The 24256-nt window shown below is 37.1% G+C and overlaps 1 protein-coding gene across 12 annotated transcripts in view; it reads left to right on the plus strand.

The window, feature by feature from the left end:
* Window positions 1-23344, plus strand: part of adgrb1a (adhesion G protein-coupled receptor B1a) — a 316467-nt gene extending 293123 nt beyond the window's left edge. For 8 of the 12 annotated variants that reach the window (XM_037980552.1, XM_025010724.2, XM_025010725.2 and 5 more), the window contains 8 exons: window positions 292-463; window positions 1868-1963; window positions 2063-2102; window positions 5649-6310; window positions 9103-9153; window positions 10542-10577; window positions 12592-12750; window positions 20970-23344. In XM_037980552.1, the coding sequence (XP_037836480.1) occupies window positions 292-463; window positions 1868-1963; window positions 2063-2102; window positions 5649-6310; window positions 9103-9153; window positions 10542-10577; window positions 12592-12750; window positions 20970-21164 (1411 nt within the window). In that variant the 3' untranslated portion in view covers window positions 21165-23344. Of the gene's footprint in view, window positions 1-291; window positions 464-1867; window positions 1964-2062; window positions 2103-5648; window positions 6311-9102; window positions 9154-10060; window positions 10578-12591; window positions 12751-20969 lie in introns of those variants that run through there. The other 4 variants (XM_017436771.3, XM_017436776.3, XR_005234257.1 and 1 more) reach the window with 3 other exon arrangements.
* Window positions 23345-24256: the final 912 nt, after the last annotated feature.

A 24256-nucleotide genomic window follows, 5' to 3' on the forward strand; every position in this document is an offset into this window, starting at 1 on the left:
ATGCTGTGTATTTTTGCATGAGTAGAGGTAATGATGCTAAAAGTATGTAAACAGAATGGACAGCTATTGAACAACTAGGAGATAAGTTTGTTAATTTTGCTAAAAAAAAATTGTGTAGAAAATTTTGTTATTTTTAAAAACAAACTAGTGTTAATCTGTAAAACTATATATATATATAAATATATATATGTATATATAAATATATATAAAGAAGAAAAAGAGAGAGGAAGTTTTGTATTATGTGTGTTGTGGTTGGTCGCCCCTGACTGTGGTTGTGTTCTTGTCCTGCAGGGCGTCTCTGTGGAGCTCTTGTGTGGTTTTGCCGCTCTTGGCCCTCACGTGGATGTCTGCTGTACTGGCTATCACCGACCGGCGATCTGCCCTATTTCAGATTCTTTTTGCTGTGTTTGATTCATTGGAAGGCTTCGTTATTGTGATGGTTCACTGCATTCTGCGCAGAGAGGTATTCTAAAAACACATACTGTATGGATGCTGTGGTTTGAAGTTTCTTTTTTATTTTAACTTTGTGCAGTTTTGGACTGTTCTACAAAACAAAAACTAGATGTCCTTCTCAACATTTGATTGTCAACATAAGAGACATGAATATGTCATATACAGTATTTAGCTCAGGACATACAGTCAACAAAAATATTCTAGAGTCATTTTTTTCTGTTATTGAATTGCAATTTACATGTTCTTTGGCCACATAGGAACAATGTTAACACAGGTTAACATTTATTTCAACACATTATTTTGAAAAAGTCTTGATGGTAGGAAACACACCTTAGCAAAGGTTTTATTCAGTTCAGCCTCTGTGTGTGTTCTGCCTCATGGAGGGAAAAGTGTGAGTGCAGCACATTCCAAAACAATTGTTAAGAAACCATAAGCAGTCCACTGGTTAATATACAAATAAATGCCACTTGGGTGTCTTGTACTTCATTTAACATAAATATTGCTCCTCAGTTGTTTTTGTTTAAGATAAGACAAATGTTTTTGGTAGCATTTTATAATAAATACATCTTATTTAGCCTTATTTAATCATTGATAAATGATTATATGTTATGTATGAAATATTTACATGAATCATTGATACAATTATGATAGAAACGATAGAGACGATAGAAACGATAGAGACGATAGAAACGATAGAGACGATAGAGACGATAGAAGAAAATATATCACAATAGACACTTTTCTATCGTCCCCACAATATGTATCATTATATCGCCCAGTACTATGTACAAACATCATTTAAAAATTAAAAATACAGTTTTGGGGCTCCTAAAATGGTGCTCCAATACAGACGCAGGCTGAAATGATGAAAGAACCTTTTGCATATTCACAAACTGCAGTTCCCATATGTGGATAGGGCCTTTGTTGAACTTATGATAACTTGTGTGCCTTTGTGTAAATGAATGCAATCTGGTAAGCACCTCCCAGCAACTTGCTTTAAACTTGGGCAGAGTGTGCACATATCTCCCCTCCCTGTTGTAAGTTTTAGAATGCTCCTCAGAAGAAGTTGAGTGATTGGCTAATATATATATATATATATATATACCAAGAACAGGCCGTCCGTACAGCAACTGTTGCCTGGGTTTTTTCACCAGTCTAACCTTTATGAGAGAATGGCAAAAAGAAAGCCTGTTGAAAATTTAAAAATCATATTAAATCTCCACTAGAGTTTATAGAGTTTATCAAACAAACTGTAGATGACTCCACAGTCAAGTGGTTCTTGGTAGCTCATTTTAGTTGGAGCAAACTAGGACTGACCCCAATAACAAGATACTTCATGCACCATAATTTGTATATGTTTTTCTCCTTATCTATGTATTATTGCGGTGGTAAGTGTTGTCATGGTTTGCTACAGGTTCAAGAGGCTGTGAAGTGTCGTGTTGTGGACCGGCAGGAAGACACTAATGGAGATTCTGGTGGATCTTTCCAAAATGGCCATGCCCAGCTCATGGTAAGCAGAGCCATAATTTACTGTAAGCTTACAATATTTGTTTCTAAATGCTGTTGAGATGTGAATTGATCATTTCCACCCACTGTTTTCATTCCCCAGACTGACTTTGAGAAAGATGTAGATATGGCCTGTAGATCAGGTAAGTGCTTTTTGTTTGCATTTTATTTGACTTTGCAGACTGCTGCTGAAAAGCTAAACTTTTTTGTGTGTGTCCTTTGTGTATTTTGACTGTTGCTAAATTGTGAGGCACGTTCTCTCTCATAACTACACTCAAACCGTCACAGCTTTGTTTTGTCAAGAAACTGTCACATGACATACAGCTCGACTGAGCCCAGAAAGATGGGAGTTGAGTGAACGTCTGCTAAGTATTTAGATGCAAATAAATCTGGTAGTGTGCATCTCTCCTTATTTGGTGCTGTATAATGAAGCCCCTTCTGACCGAGATGCAGCAGATACTGGCTCTGCTTGGAAATCTGCAGGGAGTTTAAGTCTGATTTTGACTGGAGTTGAGGTATCAGGAACAGCATCTGGGAGGGGAAAAAAGAACAGATCTGATTGAGACAAAACCAGACACAGATTACTGTTAGATAGAAAGCAACAGATTCCTGTAGGGAGCCTTTTTATCCCTGATGGACTTTTAGTAAAATACATCAAATAAAAAGAGGAATCACAAGGGGTGAGGTTTAGTTTGAAGCATTGTCTAATTTTGTTTTGCAGCCTGGACATGAAATGAAATATCCATGCTGCCATCAGCCTAGAGTTATGTTGAAATGAAGTTGGGCTGCAAGGTCATGGCTAAAATGTCAGCAATTTTATTTTGTAAAATCCAGATGTTTAAATATATATATATATATATATGTCGACCCGCGCCGCTCCTCCACCAGCTCAGCAGCAGTGGCCTGCTGTGCCGCCGAAGTTGGCGGAGCCGGTTCTGCTCTGTTGAGGCACATTTTTATGATGTGTCCCTCCTTGCCACATCCAAAGCACTTCATGTTGGCTGACATTGCAAACATGATATAGTTACACTCACCAAGCCAAACATGAAAGTGCACATTAAAGTCCTCGTCTTTTTAATTTAAAATCATAAAAAGCTGCCTCCTGTGTGACATCACGTGTTTTAAAAGTGGTGACTTGCACCCCGACAGTACCTTTTTAATCAGTGACACCACTTTCCCGTGTTGTGACAGCTCCCTCACCATAAACTCATCACTTATGAACTATGGTACATTAGACAGTGTAATCCTTGTGGCTGCTTGTGACAGTGGAGATATTTGCAACCCCCACCCCAAAGAAATACCAGACTGTTTTCACAATTTAAACAGCAGCAGGTGGACTAATTCAAGTGAGTGACTTCCTGTTTTTTGCTGGTTAAACTTCAGAATGTCTTACCAAGCCCTTTTGTGTCTCTGTGTTTTTACAGTTTTACAGTAGATGTGTTTATTGACACATTTGTAAAGTTGGAAATGCCTCAGCCTCAGAAGTGCACCTCTGGCTTCTCTCGTGATATTTGGCTGAGGGGATAGGAGAATCGCACAATGCATGTATTTATATCTAAACAGAGGCTTGTCAAGAGAGGTTTCTTATGTGTGCTCAAGCTAATTTTGATTAGGATGTACAAAAGAAATGTGCTTGGATTCATGCTTTTGCACAGTTTCATAAATCTGATTGTTTTTGTGTGTATGATGTTTTTTTTAAGTTAGGTATGTCATTTTTTAGTGGGATATTCACACAGGTCTTTGTACATAAGGCGTCTGGTGTACTTATAAAATTACTTACAGTAGAATAAAATTGGGACCAAACTGTAGAGTCAGTGAAAGCAGAGAGAATTTAGACACTGAAAGGCAAACAGCCCAAAGCTGCTTTCATGCTGAAGCCCCCAGGAGCCTTGATCATTGAGTGAAGCTGTGAGTGTCGGATAGTTTATGGAGTCAGCTGAAATAAAATGTTTTGGGTATTATATTATTACACTTAAATTAAGGCTTTTTTTTACATTCTGTATTAAACATCTGTTCATTAAAATGATTCACATATTTTTAGATCCAATTTGATCCTCGTATTTGAATTGACATATCTGCCTGTACCAAAATGTTTCAGATCAAGACATTTTTAACATATTGCTTTTATTTTTATAATTACTATTACTGTTGGTAAAGTCACATTATTACCCACATAGACAATATTGCTGCTAATCTTTGCTCATAATTGAATTTATATTTACATCACAAATAATTACTCAAAAAGTCACAGAAAGATCCTCTCATTCTTATATTCACATAATATTTAGCTGCACAGATGCTTTGTCCTCTCTGAACAAACAGAAGAGAGTGAGACATGCCTGCTGCCATATCAAGTTTAAATTTGTGACTAAATGTGCAAGAAAACTGCAGGAAAGAGGAAGAGGGTAGAAAGACAGATTTTGACAAAAAGTACATATAATTTGTTTTTTAAAATAAGCAGCTTGTCAGGAATTTGCACAGACCAGCCAGAGAAACACTGAATAATTTTTTTAAAAAGTTCCTAATTTATTACAAAAAGTCAGGAGAAAAAAATGTTTAAAATAATAAATTGGGCCCAACACAAAAGTAAACGCAACTAACCTCAACCCAGGCAGCAACCCACACAACTCAAGCACAAAAAAATGAACTCCTAAACAAGACATTAGGGAAACTTAAATAGTGGCCGACCAGACCACTGCTGACACACAAGGGGTAAATTATTACCAAACTAACATACAAAAACTTAATACTGGTCAGAAATACTAACAACTTAAATAAAACAAATACTACTACAACAGGACTAGTGACCCAAAACAGAACTATGTGATCAACAACAGAAGGAAACTAAACAAGTAATAAACAAATTTCCCCTCCCCTTACAAATGAATGGTATGGCCCGCTGAGAAGATTGCCATATAAGGAGAAGAAAAGCAGCTGGGATTCTTCTTTGTGGCACCCCAGCAGCAACTCCAAAGGAAACTGGTAACTCAAAACAAAAACGAAGTTAATCTGTTGCATATTAACCAAAATATAGCCAACTGACAAATAAAGTTAACTAGATGTGTGCACTGCAAATAGTCAACTAAAGAGTCAGGCTAAAAACTTTTGAAAATGAAAATCTAAAACTACCCAATCATTTATTTATATATATATATATATATATATATATATATATATATATATATATATATATATATATAAACTCATTTTTATAATGAAAAACAAAAAAAATAAAACAGTTACCATTCAGCCTTGTCTCTAGTGTGTGTGACAGCAGGAAGAGCTGTTTGCTTGACATTGCCTACAGCTACATGCATTTAGCATAGCATAAGTACTGTTAATTGATTGTGTAGATATTATTCTTCAACAAAAGCTAGGAGACCAGCATCACACCACATTAGAGTTTGAGTTCTGAGGTTTGAGTCCGGACTATGAGTCACCAGGATACTGTCTCACACAGCAAACCTCCAAGTGTAACTCATAGTAAAATCTTATCCGGCCTTAAGAGCAAGATACTGGAATTTTGATCTGTGACATGAAGGCAGTCCGGGACTGATCTAATTGGTCCCAGCTTTAATATCTTTACTTTAGCAACATACACAATGTAAGATTTATTATATGTCTTCCTTTCTAATTCAATGAATAAGCCAGGTAGATTTGACACCTTTTTGGTTTCTTGCTGTTTCCAGGCACCACAAAGCGCTCATCCGTCCAGGGGGAGGAAAAGGCCTCCTCTGGAACCCTGACCCTTCAGAAGGGTTCTAACTTTAACACCATGCCGGCCAGTATGGCAAAGGTTCACCTCCAGAATGTGGCTGACTACACAAGCCACACTTTGACTCTGCGCAGAGACAAAGGTACCACCAAAGGAATCAGCACTGAGCTCCCTGGAGCTAAATCAATCTACATTTGTGATGGTGAGCTCTTCAAGCAGCTGGATGGAGATTTGCCCCGAGGGAATGGGGAGGGCAGCAGCTCTGAAGGCACCGGAAAAGGACCGGGGTATGTCATTTTACCAACAAACAACACAGGCACCCTGAAAGTGTCCAAGGGGAAGGAGGATCAGACCACCAAGTACAACATCGGCATTGAGCAGCTGCCTCAGACCAGACTAATCCATCTAGCTAACCCGGCCAGTGCAGAACCAGTTCCTGGCTTCGGGCTCAAGAGCCTCCCTACTGACCAGGTCAGCGTGTCCTGCTCTGACAGAGACTCACCTGCACACAACCTGCAGAACATGCCCAGAGACTCCCAAAAGGCCAGCAACTTAGCTGATGGGGGGGAGTCTGGAAACTCTGGTGTGATCTCCAAGAGTGAAACTGTCTCCACACTGTCCATGAGCTCACTGGAGGTAAGACCACCAAACCGAACAGCACATGCCTGTTACAGTTAGACACCTCATTTCACATTTTCAAAATGATGCACGCTAAATTTTGTACAACTTTGGATAAATTCTCAAATATATATAAATGTTCTGAACAGCAGAGAGATTAAACACTTTTTAAATATATTTGTTATATATAGTTAAAGAATTAGTTCAACTTTATCCTAACTTTGTGTTTTATTTTCATTTTACTGAGAATACTACATTTTTTGAAAACCATGGTTGCAGGATTTCCTGTTTCTGTTTCTGTTTTTCCCACTGTTGCCAATTCATCTTATTATTCATTTTCTTAAATTCAGAATCTGAAGCATTTGCACTCTACCAGACCCATCAAAACAACAACGGCACAAACCTGATGTACCTCAGTTTATCTGAAAACCTGTTCTGAATGACTAATCAGCACCTTGTTTTACCATGTGCATGTTCTTATTTTAGTCAGTTGGAGAATAAGCCTCATAAATAGGGCTGCCACTGTCATTTAGTTTTATTTTGATTAGTTAACTAATCGACTAATTTATTGATTAATCTAAATTACTAATTACTTCTTCTCCAAAAATAATACTTCAAAATGTTATTATTGTAATTTATATTTTAAAGAGTCAAGTTTGGATTTACAGTATACCATGAAATAAAATATAAACAACAAATTCCTACATGAAAAATAAACAAAATGAAGCTACAATTACTTTTGTATTTAAAAGTAAAAGTCCCGAATATTCAGCATGTTGTAAGGATATAATTGGTACAAACTGCATCAAACTATGGTGAGAAATTTTGCAAGAATTTAGTCAATTGCTCTTGCCTTTAAATAGAGCAGAGAACAACAAAAAAAACACAACTATTTAAAATGTAATAATGGAGACTGTAACATGTGCATATAAATGCTCTACAATCTTTATATCACATATAAATTGCATTTATTATTTTTATGTATAATATATGAACTTGTCTTGTTAACAATTTCTAAAACAATAACTGTGCTTAAAACAGGCAAATGAACACACGCAGGTCAAAATGTGTTGCTCTGCTAAGATGTTTTCCTACTTAAATACAATGGATTTGCATTAATATCCAATTTTTAAACTTAGAGAGACACTAAAGATTGTCTTAAACAATTTTAACTTGTTTTTTTTTTTAAACTATTTTTTTAATATTATTTACAGGTTCATCTCAGTTATAAAGCATTATATCACATGATCAAAGTATAATGGTCACAGGATCAAGATGAAGTGAGACAAACGTAGGACGAACTGCAAAACCAATTTGTTGTTGTTTTGATTTCTAAGGTCATAATTTTTCAAAAGCTCAGTTTCTTGTGTTGAAATGGACTCACCATAAAATGAGTTCTACAAAATCTCTGCTTTGGAGAGCATATTTTAAAATGGTTCCTTTTTCACCAAAAACTCTGTATGCATTGTAGACAGGGTGTCAAGCAAGTCTGACATTCAGATGTTTAGTTGCAACAACATTAGCAGACAGTCTTCTTGTAAAAGAGTTTACATCTATTTTTTAACAGTAATTAATTGTTAATGTTCTACAGAACAGATAAACTTCAGTCTTACTAAGAGGGCTGTTGTGAAAAGTAATTTCTGATAGGAAAAAAGCAGAGCATTGTCCTTATATTATACAGAATTACTGACCAAATATACAGTGCTTAAAAAAAGTATTCACGTCTTGGATGTCTTATGTTTTTATTGCTGTCAGAAATCAGTCATGGTCAACATAAAATGGACACCAAGACACCTGTGAGCACTTTGAAGGAGTTTCAAGCTTCAGCAGGTCAGATGGGACAGACTGTGTTCAACAATTGTTGCCTAGGTTCTTTACCTGTGTAATCTTTATGGTAAAGTGGCAAAGAGAAAGCCACTGTTGATATAAATTCATATTAAATCTCCACTAGAGTTTGAAAAACAGCATGAGGAAGTGCTTCTTGACAGCCAGCTCTAGTTGATTTTTTTTTTTTTTTCCCAGGATAAGGCCTGTAATCCACTTAAAATAGGTGGTTGTGACCCACCAGTTTAGAATCACTGTCTTAAATCACTGTAGTGAGTAGTGTACTAGTCGCTACTAAAATTGTACAATTTTACAGAAACACGAGCACACAAGCATGTACACTTCCAGATTGTTGGGGACTAAAGTGATACAGACAGCAAATAATTAAAAAAAAATCTTAACATTTTTAACCCAAATCAGCCCTCATTGGAAAAACAAGTGAAAATCAAGTGAAATTCAATCTTTAAGGTTCTTATGTTATTAGACACTTAGTAACTTATGGACACAATGAACTATATTGATAAAAGTGAAGTTTAATTTATTTATGGTGGCAAATTACTGAGTTATCTATGGGCGTTTTTTTTTTTTATATATCCACAGCCTGCATCTCATAATGTATAAATTACTGTATCCCAACATTCACTCATGAAGCAATCCTAACTGCCCAGTTTGAAATAAAGGCTTTCTGCAGCTTCCAAGATAGTGTTGCTAGTATTCTGCTAGTAGCAGCATATTTTTTTAAATCACCTATTCATATTATACAGACTACATATGTCATAACACCACATAATTAATTGACTTGATTTTTAAACTCAAACAGTGGCTTACAGACAGTGCTGTATTTAGTTTAGCACACCTGCTGGGATCTTACATTAACTTACTTGCTTTTATTCCAATCTGCAATCTGCTCTCCAACTGAAGGCTTCAAATCAGAAAAAGCCACTCATTTTGGTGCATTTATCCTTTTTATTTTCTTCTGCTTCCAGCTGCTTCATTCTTGCCTTTACAGAACAACCTTTACTGGGCATCTCAAACAAGTAAGTGGCTGTTGCTGACCACCTCCCCCATGTGATGGGCTGGAAGCACTCATTTGACACACATTAAAGCAGCTGTACAGTGAACATTGGCTGTGTGAGTGCAAGCTGTAAGTGTAAGCACCCTAGCTGTCTCTGTTTTAAATGTCAATCAATATTGAAACAAGATTATATTAATTTACTACTGGCTCTCGCGATCCATAAACCCAGTCGGCCCACCAGGAATTCTCCCAGTGCTCCCAATTATCCACTCCTGGCCTGATTCCATCTCTAACATTCCCAGTCTATAAGACAAGATAATTAACCTCATATTTGCCTTCTGCCCCTAACCCCCAATATTTGTAGTGTTTCTAAACTTAACCCTACTGGCTTTGGTATTCTGATGGGTTTGGTACTGTGGAAATAAATATCGTACTAAATTCTGATATTATAAAATAAAAAACAAATACCAAAAATCAATATTGTTATACTTCATACTATTTAAGAATGTATTAAAGTGTCACTTCAAATGTTGATTTTTTCCATCATATTTTTCTTTTTTTCATAATACATACATCAACTGAGAAGTTTGCTGTTTTTCTTTGTATTATTCATGGATTATGTCACATATGTTATTCTGCATGAATTCTGCTCATTTATATTAAGAGTTGAAAGAACAATTAAATACTGTAATTGCTCTCTGTAATTATTTATTGGGTCAAGTTGATGTTTGACCAAAACAGCATTAGACTGAGAAATTATTCATACTATGATCACCAAGGGAAGCTTACATTAATAAACTGATTAATTAATTCTGAGGATGATTAAAGGTATCATTAATTAGGATTGAACAGAGAAACACAGTCATATAATTTTATTTATCCATTGCTGTGGTCATCCATTATTTGATGTCTTCACTTCCCACAAACAGCATCACAAGAAGCATCACAACTCTTTCTGGGCCCATGTAAGAACAGCATTTTTGAAAAGGTTAGTTTTCTCTCAGTTTCAACTACAGACAGCAGTACGAGAATGAGACGGCACGACGGTCAGCACAAAGTGGGTTGGACATCTGCCTGCTGGTGTCTTTTTACTCCAGGGCTAAACATGGTTTCGTAATGGCATGCGAGGCAGCAGCTGCCAGAGGAAGTGAGCTGCCTGAAGGTCAGGCTTTCCTTCAGTGCTCCGTGACAGACAACCGAAAGGTCATTCGGTCACAATCTGTTAGCTGCAAACTTGCTCCAGCGGGGTCAGAATAACCAGCAGCAAACCTTGTTATGTCTCCCATGACTCACTCCTCTGAGTCCCAGAGACAACATTTCTAGACAGGTTGATACACAATAAGTACTTTTGCTTACAAGGCACCAAAAATCAAGAAACATCTTTAATTTCCTTGTCTCATCTCCCACCAGAGACGAAAATCACGATATGCAGAGCTTGACTTTGAGGTAATTGTAGTCTCTTTGATTCCTACAAAGATTCTTAAACTTGGACTAAAAATGCTGATATCTTCTCCCCAAACCTCTTTTTTTTTTACATACATACATACATACATACATACATACATACATACATACATACATACATACATACATACATACATACATACATACATACATACATACACACATACACACACACAAACATACATACATACAGTAGGTTGCAAAAATATTAATTCCTCTTGACAATCTTTTTACCTTGTTGTACTATTACCCGTAATTTATTTGGATTTAAATTTGATTAAAAACATCAATTCTACAAAAAATATTTCAGATTAATGAAGTAGGAAAAAAAACTTTTAAAATATTTTTAAAAATATATCAAACTTAAAAATTGTATGTACATATGTATTTAGCTCCTTTGCTTTGAAGCTACAACCATTATATTCAGAAGTCATATAATTAGTTACAAAAATAAATTATTATGTGTACCATCTAAGTGGCAAATGATCTAAACCTGTCAAATGATATTCACCTGTTTTAACAGCCCCAAGAACCAACACCACTTAAGCACCTTAAAGTAGTAAGGGCTATCACCAAGCAAGAGACACCATAACGCTTCATTAAATCTATTATTAAAAAATGAAAAGATGATGCCACCACAGCAAACCTGCCAAAAGAGGGTAATCCAACAAAACTCACAATGGGTAAGGAGGCCATTCATCAGAGAAACATCCAGGAGGTCAAAGAGTGACTGAAAGAGCAAGATTGTGGATACGGGTGGTCGAAATGAGTTCTCTCAGCCTTAGAGATAGGGAGAAAAATTTGATTATCTGGGAGGGACTCAGAGTAGAGCTGCAGCTCCTCCACATTGAAAGGAGCCAGTTGAGGTGGTTTGGATATCTGGTAAAGATGCACACTGGCGCCTCCCTAGAGAAGTGAACCGGGCATGTCCAACTGGGAAGTGACCCTTGGGAGGAACTATGATACACTGGAAAGATTGCCTCTCAGCTGGCCTGGGAATGCCTTGGAATCCCCCTGGAAGAGCTGAAAGTGGTGGCTGTGGAAAGAGATGTCTGGGTCTCACCCGATTTTAGAACAAGTGAAAAAAAACAGATGGATGGATGTTTGGAAATTATCCCTCAAATATGGGGAAGAAGGTGTTGTGGTCAGATGAGACCAAACTTAAACTCTTACACCATGTCTGGGGCAAACCTACCACCTTTCATAATGCTGAGAACATCCTCCCCACTGTGGAGCATGGTGGTGGCAGCATCCTGCTGTGGGGATATTTTTCATTGGCAAAGACTGGTAAACTGGTCAAAATACAGAGAATTTATTAATAGAAACCTGTATGAGCCTTCCAGAGATTTGAGACTGACATAAAGGTTCACCTTCCAGCAGGACAATGAGCCTAAACACATTGCTGAAGCAACACTACACTGGTTAAAGGAGAAGCAGTTAAATGATCTGAAATGGTTTAGTGAAAGCCCAAAGCTCAGTCTTACTTAGAATCTCTGATTTGACTGAAAGATTGATGGGCTATGCCAAATCCATCCAACCTGATGGAGATGCAGCTCTGTAGTTATGAAGAACGGACCAAAAATTCAGTGGGTACATGAACCAAGATCATGAAGACACTAGTTGCTGGAACTGCTGTAAAAGGTGGTGACAAAGTATTTGATTTTGAGGGCTAAGTACATATGCTCGCATCATTTTTCAGTTTTATATTTTTTTAGAATTATTTATTACAAGCTTTTTTCCGCTTTAACTTCATAAATCTACCTAAAGTATTTTTGTAAATTACTTCTAAATATTAAAAATCCATTTAAATTCCACACTGTAAGGTAACAAAACAGAAAGATTACTTAGACGGATGAATACTTTAGCAACCCACTGTATATGTTTCAAATTTGATTGTACTGTTGAGATGAGGAACATTTAATTTAAAGAAGGGGGGTAGAATTGATGGTAGTCTGCAGTGTTTGCCTTGTACATAACGTGCAATGTTCCTGTGCAGAAAATAATGCACACCCGGAAACGGCACCAGGACATGTTTCAGGACCTGAACAGGAAGATTCACAGTGCAGACAAGGACAGAGAGTCTCCACCTGTTGATGCCAAAGCTGCCAAAAGATGGAGTGTGTCCTCTACCGGCAGTGACAAGAGCAACATGAGTGTAAACAGTTTGAATTTATTCTATTATGCCCTTTTCCCTCTCCAGTATTGAATGTTTTCCTTTCCCTCTAATGATAAGTGCAAATTAAAATTTTTGAATTTAGTTTTCTGGTTGATTGTAAATGCAGACATGTTAAAGACTATTTTATTGGTTTTATGTGTAATTCCCAGAATAAAATACCAGGTGCATTGGGGCCATAGGTGGGCATGTAAACTCACAACAAAGTTTAAAGCCCATTCATTACATAATGGGTAGTACCCCTTTAGAGAATTACTGTATACAGTGTGGTAGCCAAGATGCTGTACAAGATAAATCAGTTGTATGTTGATGCAGGCTGAGGTGCAAACAAGTGAGGCAGCAATAAACCACAATAGCTCAGGAAAGCTGTGGACTAATGCCAGTATCTCACTGAGGTGCTGACTGTTGGAGGCTAGTTGTCATTCATCAATTGCAAGAGTGTCTCAAAAATGTCTCAAAACATTTGCAGGGATTTTCACTTTCCTTGTGTAAGGAGCAGGGCCTTAGTTCATTAAATTGGTGAAACAATTTTTTCTCCAAATAGTCAAAGAGTCTATATCCCGCAACAAACTCATCCCAATTTGTTTTTTGTAAGTCAGAAAGTGTGAAAAATGTGTGACAACTTTGGGAGGGTTTGGCAATGTATGAAACCAAATTGTGATTGACTGGAGATAAAGAAGGACAACTTGCAGTTAAATTGAGATATTTAAGACACTAAATTAAAACAAATACATTTGCATGTTATTTGCAGGGATGTTGCACAAATGTTGCAATTTATTCACAGTTATGAATGTTGTAATTGTGTTGTAATACCAATTTAGTATAATTCCAAGTAAAAATCTGCACATATTCTTACCAATTTGTGTTTCCCAACTAGTTATCAACAGTCGCAACCCAGTGAGAGACACATTAAACAGCAGGTGGGCCAGTGAGCTCACTCAACTAGGCAAACAGTCACCTGATCAATGCAACAAGTGCAGCTCCAGTAGGCCGCTTTCACACTGGATGATGACCACAGATGAATCAGCCAGAATTTGTATAGTCTTTGCAGGGTTTGACAAGTTCCTCAGGTGTTTATTAGGGATGGAGTGTACTCTCCTTATGCTTGATATATCAAGGTAGGTTGTGGAGAGTTTTGAACATGCACAAAACGTTTGTGGTGAAGTTGTGATTGTTTATCATTGTGGTAGCAGCATATAAGGGTCCTGAGTGGAGCACAGGGGACCATAATAATAGTGCATTATGCTTGGTAATGAAGAATGTGAAGCAGGACTGACCCGCTAGCTTTTGACTATGCTAAACTCACCCATCCTTCATGCACCTTTTGGCCTGCTGGAGGAGGAATGGAGGTTAGATGTGATCAAGCTTCTGCACAGAAAACGCATTCACCTGCATCCTCTACTGCTTCTGATGGTGTTACTAAAATAAATCCTGGAGATCCAAAAATGTCTCATAAACATAGGGAAACCCTGCAGATAGGGACAAGGTCATAGAGTCAACCTAACACATACATGATGGACATAGTGTCAGGTTGACGTGGCATGATCTTCTAGATCATAGCTGCATGCTGATGTAGTTTAAGATAGTCAGCCAGAACAGGGCCAAGGGCTTGGTACAGCTGTGGGCGCACATCATTTTAATGTAATGGTAATGTGCTGCTGACATATAGAGAGTTGTGAGTGCATAAGCAAGAGTCGGGATGTGGAAAAATGCAAGTAAAATTTGTCTGAGTGCTAAGAGTTTTGCAGTGTCACGATTACCTTCACAAGGAAGGAGGTTTTGCAAATTTGCCACAATCCAGCCACAGCTTAATGGTCGTGTTGTAATCCAGTGTGAATGGAGTCCTACTGAAAGTAAGAGTGCAAACTTGTGGTTTTGCTCCCTCAATCTTTGACTTAAACATTGTCTTGTCACTTCTGGCAACAAGACAAATATATGTTGTCTATATTAATTCAGTTTTTACGCTTTAGTAACAAATTGAAAAAATATATTAAAAGTATCATCTAATTTCTACACCCACCCAGCCTCACATCTAAGATGGGTTCAGACCAGTTTCACCCTTTAACCCCAGTAACATTATAAATTACAAATTGTTGTCAAGCAATCACGTAAATGAGAGCTGACTTTCTGACTTCTCATGGAGTATGCAAACAGCTTTAAAGGTGGGAATCTTTAGGCATCACTTCACAATTTAATGATTGTGATTCAGAGTGCTGCAATGAGATTACAAAATACTTATTGATTCATTTCATTATCTTGAAATTTAAACGACTATGGCTTATTTTACATAAATAAATACAGATTTTAATATTTTCTTGCCTCAGGAGTTCACAATAACATATTGAATGTCAAAAATCTTATTCTGTTGCTGATCAACAAATAGCATAGATTCTAACCTAACACTGAACAAGCTATATAAAAAGGTAAAATATTAGCATTTTTTTTATCACTGAAATTTATTTACAAATTTAACATTTAAAATTCATTACTAAATATATACACCCCCACCCCCCAACTCCTCCGCTCCCATACATCAGCCACACCTGCCACTATTTAAAACAGTCACCATCTTAAACAACATCAGAGCAGTTTCATATATATGTATAGTGTGTGGTGTGGAGGATGGGCGCAAGAGGTGTAAAAACACTGCAATCAAACGGAAAACATAGAGGTCTTGTGCCTATAACATTCTATGCTGCATTTTGCCTGGCATTAATCTTTTTTTAATTCCAGTTAAATATTTACCTGCAGCTACTGGTAACTCACATTAAAGGATATTACTTCATGACATATAATATTGATTCAATTAATTTACTGTTCCTAACACTCGTGGCTGACAACCAAAACAGCAAAATAAAACAGCCTAATTGACATTCATTCAATCTGGAGAACTTCATGGCACTAAAAAGCTTCAGAGGATCAATGTGGTTTTATTTAAAGTGGTTTTCTTAGAACAAACATCAGGATGTTTGTTCCCTACCAGTCAAAGTGGAGGAGTTGTTTTACCCAAAAAGAAGCAATGAGAGCATTGCTCAGAGGTTAAGTACCCAAATATGTTGCTCCACTCTCATGTTAAGCATCCATCTTATTTGGCCAACACTTAAATTACCAACAGATTTATTGTTTACTTACTGTAACAATCCTCCTATATTATGGTCCTCAGTATTGCAGATCAGATTCCCAGCATTTGCCCAGCTGTGCCTCCAATTGTTTAAGTAGGTAGGTAGGTAGGTAGGTAGGTAGGTAGGTAGGTAGGTAGGTAGGTACATTTATTTATATAGCACTTTTCAGCATAAGGCGACTCAAAGTGCTTGTGCTTAACTTATAACCAATGATTGTTCCTCATGAGTCATGTGTCACCTGATTCTCTATATTTGACCCAATCAGAAGCAGTATAGAGGAAGCCATGACTTCCTGTTTTAAACCGATGTTCTGTGGATAATGTACACTTGTTTATATGAACTTTCCATACTTAGAGTTTGTGTCACTGATGCTGAGTACCAGCAGGTTTATGAAAAGTATCAGTACACTTTAAAAAGTGACAGTACACAAATAATGAAAATTTAGATGTGCCAGTACTGAGCGCCAGAGAGTACTGAGTACTGTACTGAGAAAATACAAGGAGCCTATACCTGCTCAGATGGTTGATTAGTGAGTCAGAGCAGCTGAAACAAGTAGTAAAACACTACATGTGTGAGAGACTGTACAAACAGGAGAGCTAAGGATAAACTATGGCCATGGAAAAACAACAACAAAAAAAAAAAGAAAAAAAACTGCTAGGCTAGACAGGTTGCAGAACAGACACAAACGGCTAAAAAAAACCAAAACCCTGGCAGAAATTAATTTTTTAAAGATTCTGATACTTAAACTGAAAACAAGGAGCTACAGAAAATGCAAATGACAAGCCAAACCATCATCACAAATACCTCAAACCCTTACAGGTTTTAAGTATTCGGGTAATTTTCAGAATTACTACCCAAAAGAAGACAGATGTGTCTTGTCTCTCAGAAGGGTTTGCTTTCACTGTATGTAAACTCATACAGGTTACTACATGCAAGCCATAATGTCAGGGGTGGAAATTAGCACCCGCCACCGGCCAAATGCGGGTAAATATTTGAAGTGGCGGGTGAATTTGATCAACGCACACGCCACTGTGGCGGGTTGAGGCGGGTTTGAACAGAAAAGGTGTTATTTGTCCTCTAGACATATAGGAGGCAGCAATGTGCTCCAGTTGCTGCTAAATGCAAGAAGGAGAAAAGTTTAGCAGACACTCTTTACCAGTTGGTGGCGGTATTGATTCCTTCAGTTGTTTACCAGCCACCAAGAAAAATCAAGAAGAAGAAGAAACACTTTGAGGAGTAGCATTAGCAATGTGACGGAACATTTCAGGAGTTAAGTGGGTGGCAGACAACAAACATGTTTTTCAAGAGTAGTCGAGGGAAGAAACTAAAAAAAAAAACTAAACTAAAACTAAAAAACTAATAAAGAAACTAATAAACTAAATCAATGACGTCATGACGTCATGACGTCGGTCAGTGTGCGTTCGCGCCTACGGCCGGTGTTCTGACGATCTGTGCTTCCTCGTCAGATTTTCCTACCATAGCACGCCTAAACAGCTATGTCTAACAGTCGGTGCTACCCGTCAGAAACTGCTACCGTCATGTTTACAAACCGAAAACTATAGCGGTTCGTGTTAATATTAAATATCATCGGATACTGAAGGGGAAGCTTAGGAGTGATGCTTAGCATAGCATTGGAACAATTTATATCCACGACGAAAACCTTTCTAAAACCACAAAAATCACTTCCTTCATCAGAATAGCCTACCTGTTAAATATAAGCGGGTAGCACAAATAGATCTATGCATTAAAAGCAGCAAGTGTCTAAAAAAACATTACAACTTACATACAAAAACCTACAAAAGCACAAAAAAATACTTCAAAACAAAAACACTCCACAGAAATAAATTTCACTTGTCTGATTTTTTATGTACAGATATGCATCTTTTAATGGTTTAAAATAAAATAAATCCAGTTATTTCCATGCAGTGTCCAGAAAGATGTGTTGTTCAGCTTGTAGGGCACCACAACTGCTTCCACCCACCTCCATCATTATCATCATATGAAATAACTTTTTGTCACAACAAAAAGTAGTGGCTGGTAAAATATTTGAGTGGCTGGTAAAGGAAACTGCCACTATGGCTGGTGGACAAAATTTTTAATTTCCACCCCTGCATAATGTTACAAACTCTGCTTGTGTATACACAAGCTAAACAACAATTTAATTTTTATAAAAATAAAAAAATAAAATAAAACTTTTCTTTTCTCTTGAATGTGAGACAAAAGATTTTCACAAATGCAGTAACATCAGTTAATAATAATAACAATGTAATCCAACAATGTGCATGTAAGAATTCAAATTTTCTAACAAAGTCACTCTTTTGTCTGAGGAAGCGCTCCACTCCCCCTGAATCTCTGAAATGTCATGCTAAGATAAAAAAACATAATATGTTAGGCTTTTGGCTTGGTTTGGATAGTGTCCAGCTTAATTATTGGAGTTTATTATCCTTCTCAAAAAAATAGGAATAAAGAATAAAGGCTGAAACTTCAACAGCTAGTTGAAGTGTTGACCAAAGTCAGAAAGAGCAGCTGCAGTGTTGGTTTTGTCGCTGCAGTCATTCTGATGCAGCAGTTGATTTTCATTTGGTTCTACTGCAAAACATCATTTAAAGTTATGAAACAGATTAAGTGAACAATTAGTATTTTCACATTTCATCACATTTGCACAGAACAATTGTTTTTTTTTGTTTTGTTTTTTTCTCAGAATCCTTGGTTTCTACCAAGAACACAAAGGAATATACCACAAGGATAAGAAAGACTAACATTAGCAGTACCTATCACTCATTAAAGTGCCACAAGTTCTTCACATTACCATAGTAGGCCAGACAAAGTGCATAAGCATAAGCATGAGATTATGTAACGTTATTGTTGGTCACTGCTACATAACCTTTGAAATGTCACATATGCACTATAATAACAAAGTTCATGCTGCAGTCTTTTTGACATGACAATCTATGTCAACCTGTGGGAGATCATGCTACTATTGCTAGAGTATCAGAGACAAAAAAAGAGATTCCATCCATTCTTTCATTTTCATAACCTGCTTTTCCTTTCCGGGTAACGAGGGAGCTGGTGCCTATCTCCAGCAGTGCCTGTGCAAGAGGCAGGGTACACCCTGGACAGGTCCCAGGCCCATCACAGGAACACATGGAGACAAACGAGAAAACATCCATTTAAGCTCTCACTCACATCTAAAAAGATTATGTGTCGTTATGTTTTTTTCAGCCACATATATCAATATGCCATAAAAGTGCAAAGTAAATGTGAAAATGTGTAAAGGGGTTATTAAAGGGATTGAACTACTCCTGGCAATCTCAACTGATGAGTAAAAGATGTGTTTTAGCAGCCACAACATACACAGTTAGTTTATTAACATGAAGGTTTAAAAACTAAAAATTAGCAACAATGTTAACAGGTCTCATGGAAAATGTACAACATCCAAATACACTTAATAAAGCTTTCACTTAGACTTCTAGAAAGGTTTGGAGTTTGCATGGTTTAGATGGAATAAATAATGCTCTTGAATAGGGCTCCATGCAGAATAGCTGTAAGTTTGACTTCATCAGAACTTCTATCTGATTATTCAGACTTCACTCTGATTGATGTCAATACTTATAGTATACCTCACACATCATCTCTTCAAATAACAAATTTGAACAATAATTTTGATGAATTGGCTTCACTTAACAGTACAATTGTGGCAAGTGGGTCACTGCAACAAAACAGAAATAATTCAGTTTCATATCTTGTCTGCATGATACACACAGAGATGTATTACACTTACATATACTTATTACATATTTTTTTCTTTCTTTTTTTAGTGACAACTGATTAGCTGCAAATTTGTCTAATCAAAAATTTACAGATTTTCTAAAATCATAATCCACAAATCGGTTTGTACAAAAATATGGCCATACTATTGGTTTAAAATTTTTAAATTAAACATCTTAATTTAATTTCAGTAAAGGCTTTATTAACATTATTGATCTGCATCAGTCATACAAAAATACAAAAAATAATCATCATGTATCCAAGTTATCTCATTGAATTTTAAACCATTATTGACTACCTGTTTAGAAGAGTATGTGCACCTTTCACTCTGTTTTGTTGTTGCAAATGCACAGGCACATTTTAAAAAGTGCATGTTCTGAAGTACACTCAACTGATGTTACAGAAGTAGCAGCAAAGAAATTACATTACATAAAAGTCTGTTTGAGTGGGGAATGGGGTTTAAACATTCATGCCACCTCATGCTTGCATTGAGCTCCTTTATTGGAAAACATATTTGCTTTTGTTATCGCTCATGCTTTTGTTGGCTCACTATATTCAAGTGGAAATTTATTTTTCTGAAAGAAAATGATAAATTTCATGTCCAGCATTTTCATTGAGAGAAATTAATTTACTGTGTTTAAACATAGTTCAACTAAAGAATACACCTGTAGTAGTAAATGTAATACTTATTCTATAGTGCTGAAAGTTATTTTATAAACTGGTTTGCAGCTAGTTTAAATAAGGTACTGTTATAATGGAATCTACTGGGCATCAGGTAAAATTTTGGTGGCAATACATATTACATTTGGTTATCTATCTCGTACATGCCAGGTACTTTCCTGGTACTTACAAGTTCCTATAAGGGTAATTACGTGGTAAATACAGAATATATACCTGGTACTTACACGGTACATTTCTGGTATTTACAGGGTCCTTATGCAGTACTTACCAGTTACCCTGTAGGTAGGTACTTACCCAGTTCATACTATGTAAGAACCATGTATGTACTCAAAAAGTGCCCAGTAATTACCATGTACATACTCTGTAAGTACCAGATACCTACCCAAGAAGAACTAGGTACATATTATGTAAGTACCAGGTATGTACCCAGTAAGTACATGATACATACAAGGATGGTAATCATCACATAACAGGTATGTACCCTGTAAGTACCTGGTGAATACCAGGTGCATACCCAGCATGTACTCGGTATATACCAGGCTGTATTATATATTACAACCTGATCATATAAAAAGCCATTTGTGGTGTAAAGTAAAGTAACACCACGTACTCATATTTTCTTCTGATTAGGACAAGCAGCAGACCCCAAGTAAGAGGGGGTGGGAAGGGATTCGAAAGACCCAGTCACCCCCATCCTGGGTGAGGAAGGACCTGGAAATGGTAGCCACCTCCCCTCTGGAGCTGCAGACAGTGGAATGGGAGAAGACCAGTGCCACCATCCCCCTCGTGGGCCAGGAGATCATGGACCTACAGACGGAGGTGTGACCCCAAAATTCTGACCTCACTTCCTTTGGCTGCCCGTTTACTCCAGTGCTATCTGACAACACGCATACACACACGCACACACAGCAGAGCTCTGTACAAAAGATGGTATTCTGCAAGGATGTGAGGGGGTGAGGAGTAGAGTCATATTATCAGAAAATCAAATAAAACAGTTAAAGAGTGCGAAGGAACATGTTGTCTCTTTTCATATTGTTTCATTTGATGATTTGATGAACTGCTCTTTGTCTCAGATCAGAAGGGAAAACGGCATTGGCAGTAGCACAAGAAGCTGCTACATGTGAATCAAACAGCATAGCAATGGTAACTACGCAGTGTTTACCCCTGTATTAATTTGTTACAATGTAATAAACATGAATATGTCTCTTTTTTCCATTCCTGAGACTGTTGTTATATTACTGTTCATCTCTCCCCTGATGTTTCCTGATGAACATTGATGTTCGCAGCTCATGATGCCTCTGAATCTTATTTTTTTTTTTATTTTTGCAACATCAGTGTTGAAAAATGAACAAAGGCTATAAACGGGAGCAGAATGGTGCCACTCGATGCTCGTTGCTCTCTCCTTAACAACTTAGGAGGGGAAAAAAAAATAAAAAGACATCATAAGCCAAAATTATAGGTACACCTCAGAGACAATGGTGTGCACATGGGCTGTGTGTGGGCTTTGTGCTCTAATTGGCCTGTTAAAGCAGAGAAATAGGGACATCAGCGCATTCGAAGAAGGCACAGTCACTCATTGTACAGTGCTGAGAAAAAGCATTTGTCCCTGACAGATTTCTTGTGTTTTTGCTTTTTTTTTTACTATTATACATTTCAGACCAACAAACAAATGTTAATATTAACAAAGATAACATAAATAAGTACAAAATGCAGTTTTTAAATCATTTTATTAAATGATCATGTTTGGCAAGTCATCAAGGTCTTGAAGTGGCAGAGTAGCCCCAGACCATCACACTACCACTACCATGTTTGGCTGTTGGTTTGATGTTCTTTTTTGTGAAATGCACTGTTAGTTTTACACCAGAGGGACACACGCCTTCCAAAACATTCCACTTTTGTCTCATAAGTCCACAGAACCAAAGTCTTGGGGAACATCAAGACCTTTCTGGCGAATATGAGATCAGCCAGCAGTTGTTTTGGCCTTGAAACTCTCCGATGTAGGCCATTTTTGCACTTTTTCTTTTTCTTATTGTTGAATCCTGAACTCTAACGTTAGCATTAACATTAACTGAAGCATATGAGGCCTGAAGGACTTTAGATGTTGTTCTATGTTGTTTTGGGACCTACTAGATGAGCCATTGATGTTCTCTTGCAAGTCATTTTTATAGGAAGTTTCAGCAGTGTTCTTTGTTTTATCCATTTTTGGTTAATGGTTTTATTTAAGTGATTCTTTGATTCTACAAGTCTGGCAGTAACCAGGCCTGGGTGTGATGAATAAAACTGAACTCAGGAAGGAAGCAATTATTTTTTCACAAAGAGCCAATGTTGATTTTACCTTAATGAATGAAATTATCATTTGAAAACTGCATTTTTGTATTTACTTAGGTTGTCTTTGTCATATATTATTTGGTTGCCGGTCTGAAGCATTTAAGTGTGACAAAAAAGTGAAAACAGAAGAAATCTGAAAGGGATGAAATATTTTTCACAGCACTGTACAAGCATGCTAAAGATTAACATGATGGTGTTTTAAAGATGCTAATGGAAAAGGTATGATTGTGTGTGTGTGTGCTAAGAAAGGGAAGCTAAGTAAATGACATGAATATGTATAGAGTGTTGGTTTAAGGCAATGGTATGTGGGTGGGTGGGGGTGGGGGGTACACGGAAGGAAAGCACAAGGCCCGATTGGAGTCCTGATGTACAGCATTGTAATTATTTCAACAGAGTTCTACAGAATGGATTTTAGCCTATAAATATCTTTCTTACTGTGCTTGGGGATAGTCGTTCTCATTATTATGAATATGAACGTGATTATTCTGATTCTGATCCTTCTTCCCATCCCCATCCCCACCCCCATCCCCACCCTCTTCCCAGGCCCCATCAGGGTACTGGACTCCCAAGTGTTCTGTATCTCAATGTAACCGTGTGCGTTTTGATATCACCACCGAGTCACTCATCAAAATCCTGACCTCCGACTCCCATACATTCTCTGACCACTGATTCCTTCCAGCCCCNACTAGGGTCACCTCTTTGTTAGTGTACAGTTTTCAGAGCACAAAATGAATGTGTCTTATTTCTAATAAAAGCATATCTATATAATAAAACTGTCTGTTTCTTAATGTTGCAGTACGCGCCACCTCATGTCAGACAGGTACATGTTTCTTAATTATCTGCCACCAAAAGACAAAGGTTGATGATTATGTTTTTGTCCATGAATGTGTGTCTCCTACCACATGATAATTTTTAAATAAACTCTCTTAAAGTAATTATTTAATGCACATCTATATCTGGAGACAACCTGATTCAAGATGGCTGCCATAGCTAACTAACACAAAAATAGCTACATTTTAGTCAGTTTTACAGATATTCAACTAAAATTTGGTGTGGTTGCAGCTGAGAGTCATTTTCAACACATACTTAACCTACTTATTGTGCACACCTTTGCTTAAATCTTTAGCATTGACTGAGTCAGCCCTTTTTGTCTATTAGCAAAATATGCCTCATGAATTTTGCAATAGATCTTTTAAAAAAACTCTCAAAAATAAGCATTGGTTTACAACTACAACTGATTAATGTTTGAAGTCATCCATTTAAGGGGAGCTGCCACTGCTAATCCACATTACAGTCAACATGACATTCATGCCCAGGATGAGTGGGTGAAAACAGAACAATGTATTGTTCTGTCTGCTATGAAATAAAAGTCACAGTTCATATCAGAACCCCGGGTAGCGGGTAAGTACCCGGTACATCAGTACATACTTGGTACATACCGAGTTCAAGACTAACTTTAGTTAAGTGTGAGATGAATAAACAGTTGGAGATATTTTTAGAATTACAACAGTTTCTCAACATTGCATCACAGTTTCTTACCCTAAAGGATGGATATTACAGCAGGGTTTCCCCCAGCATAGTATTAGCCT

This window comes from Kryptolebias marmoratus, linkage group LG16, assembly GCF_001649575.2.
Source record: "Kryptolebias marmoratus isolate JLee-2015 linkage group LG16, ASM164957v2, whole genome shotgun sequence".
In the NCBI taxonomy this organism is placed as follows: domain Eukaryota; kingdom Metazoa; phylum Chordata; class Actinopteri; order Cyprinodontiformes; family Rivulidae; genus Kryptolebias; species Kryptolebias marmoratus.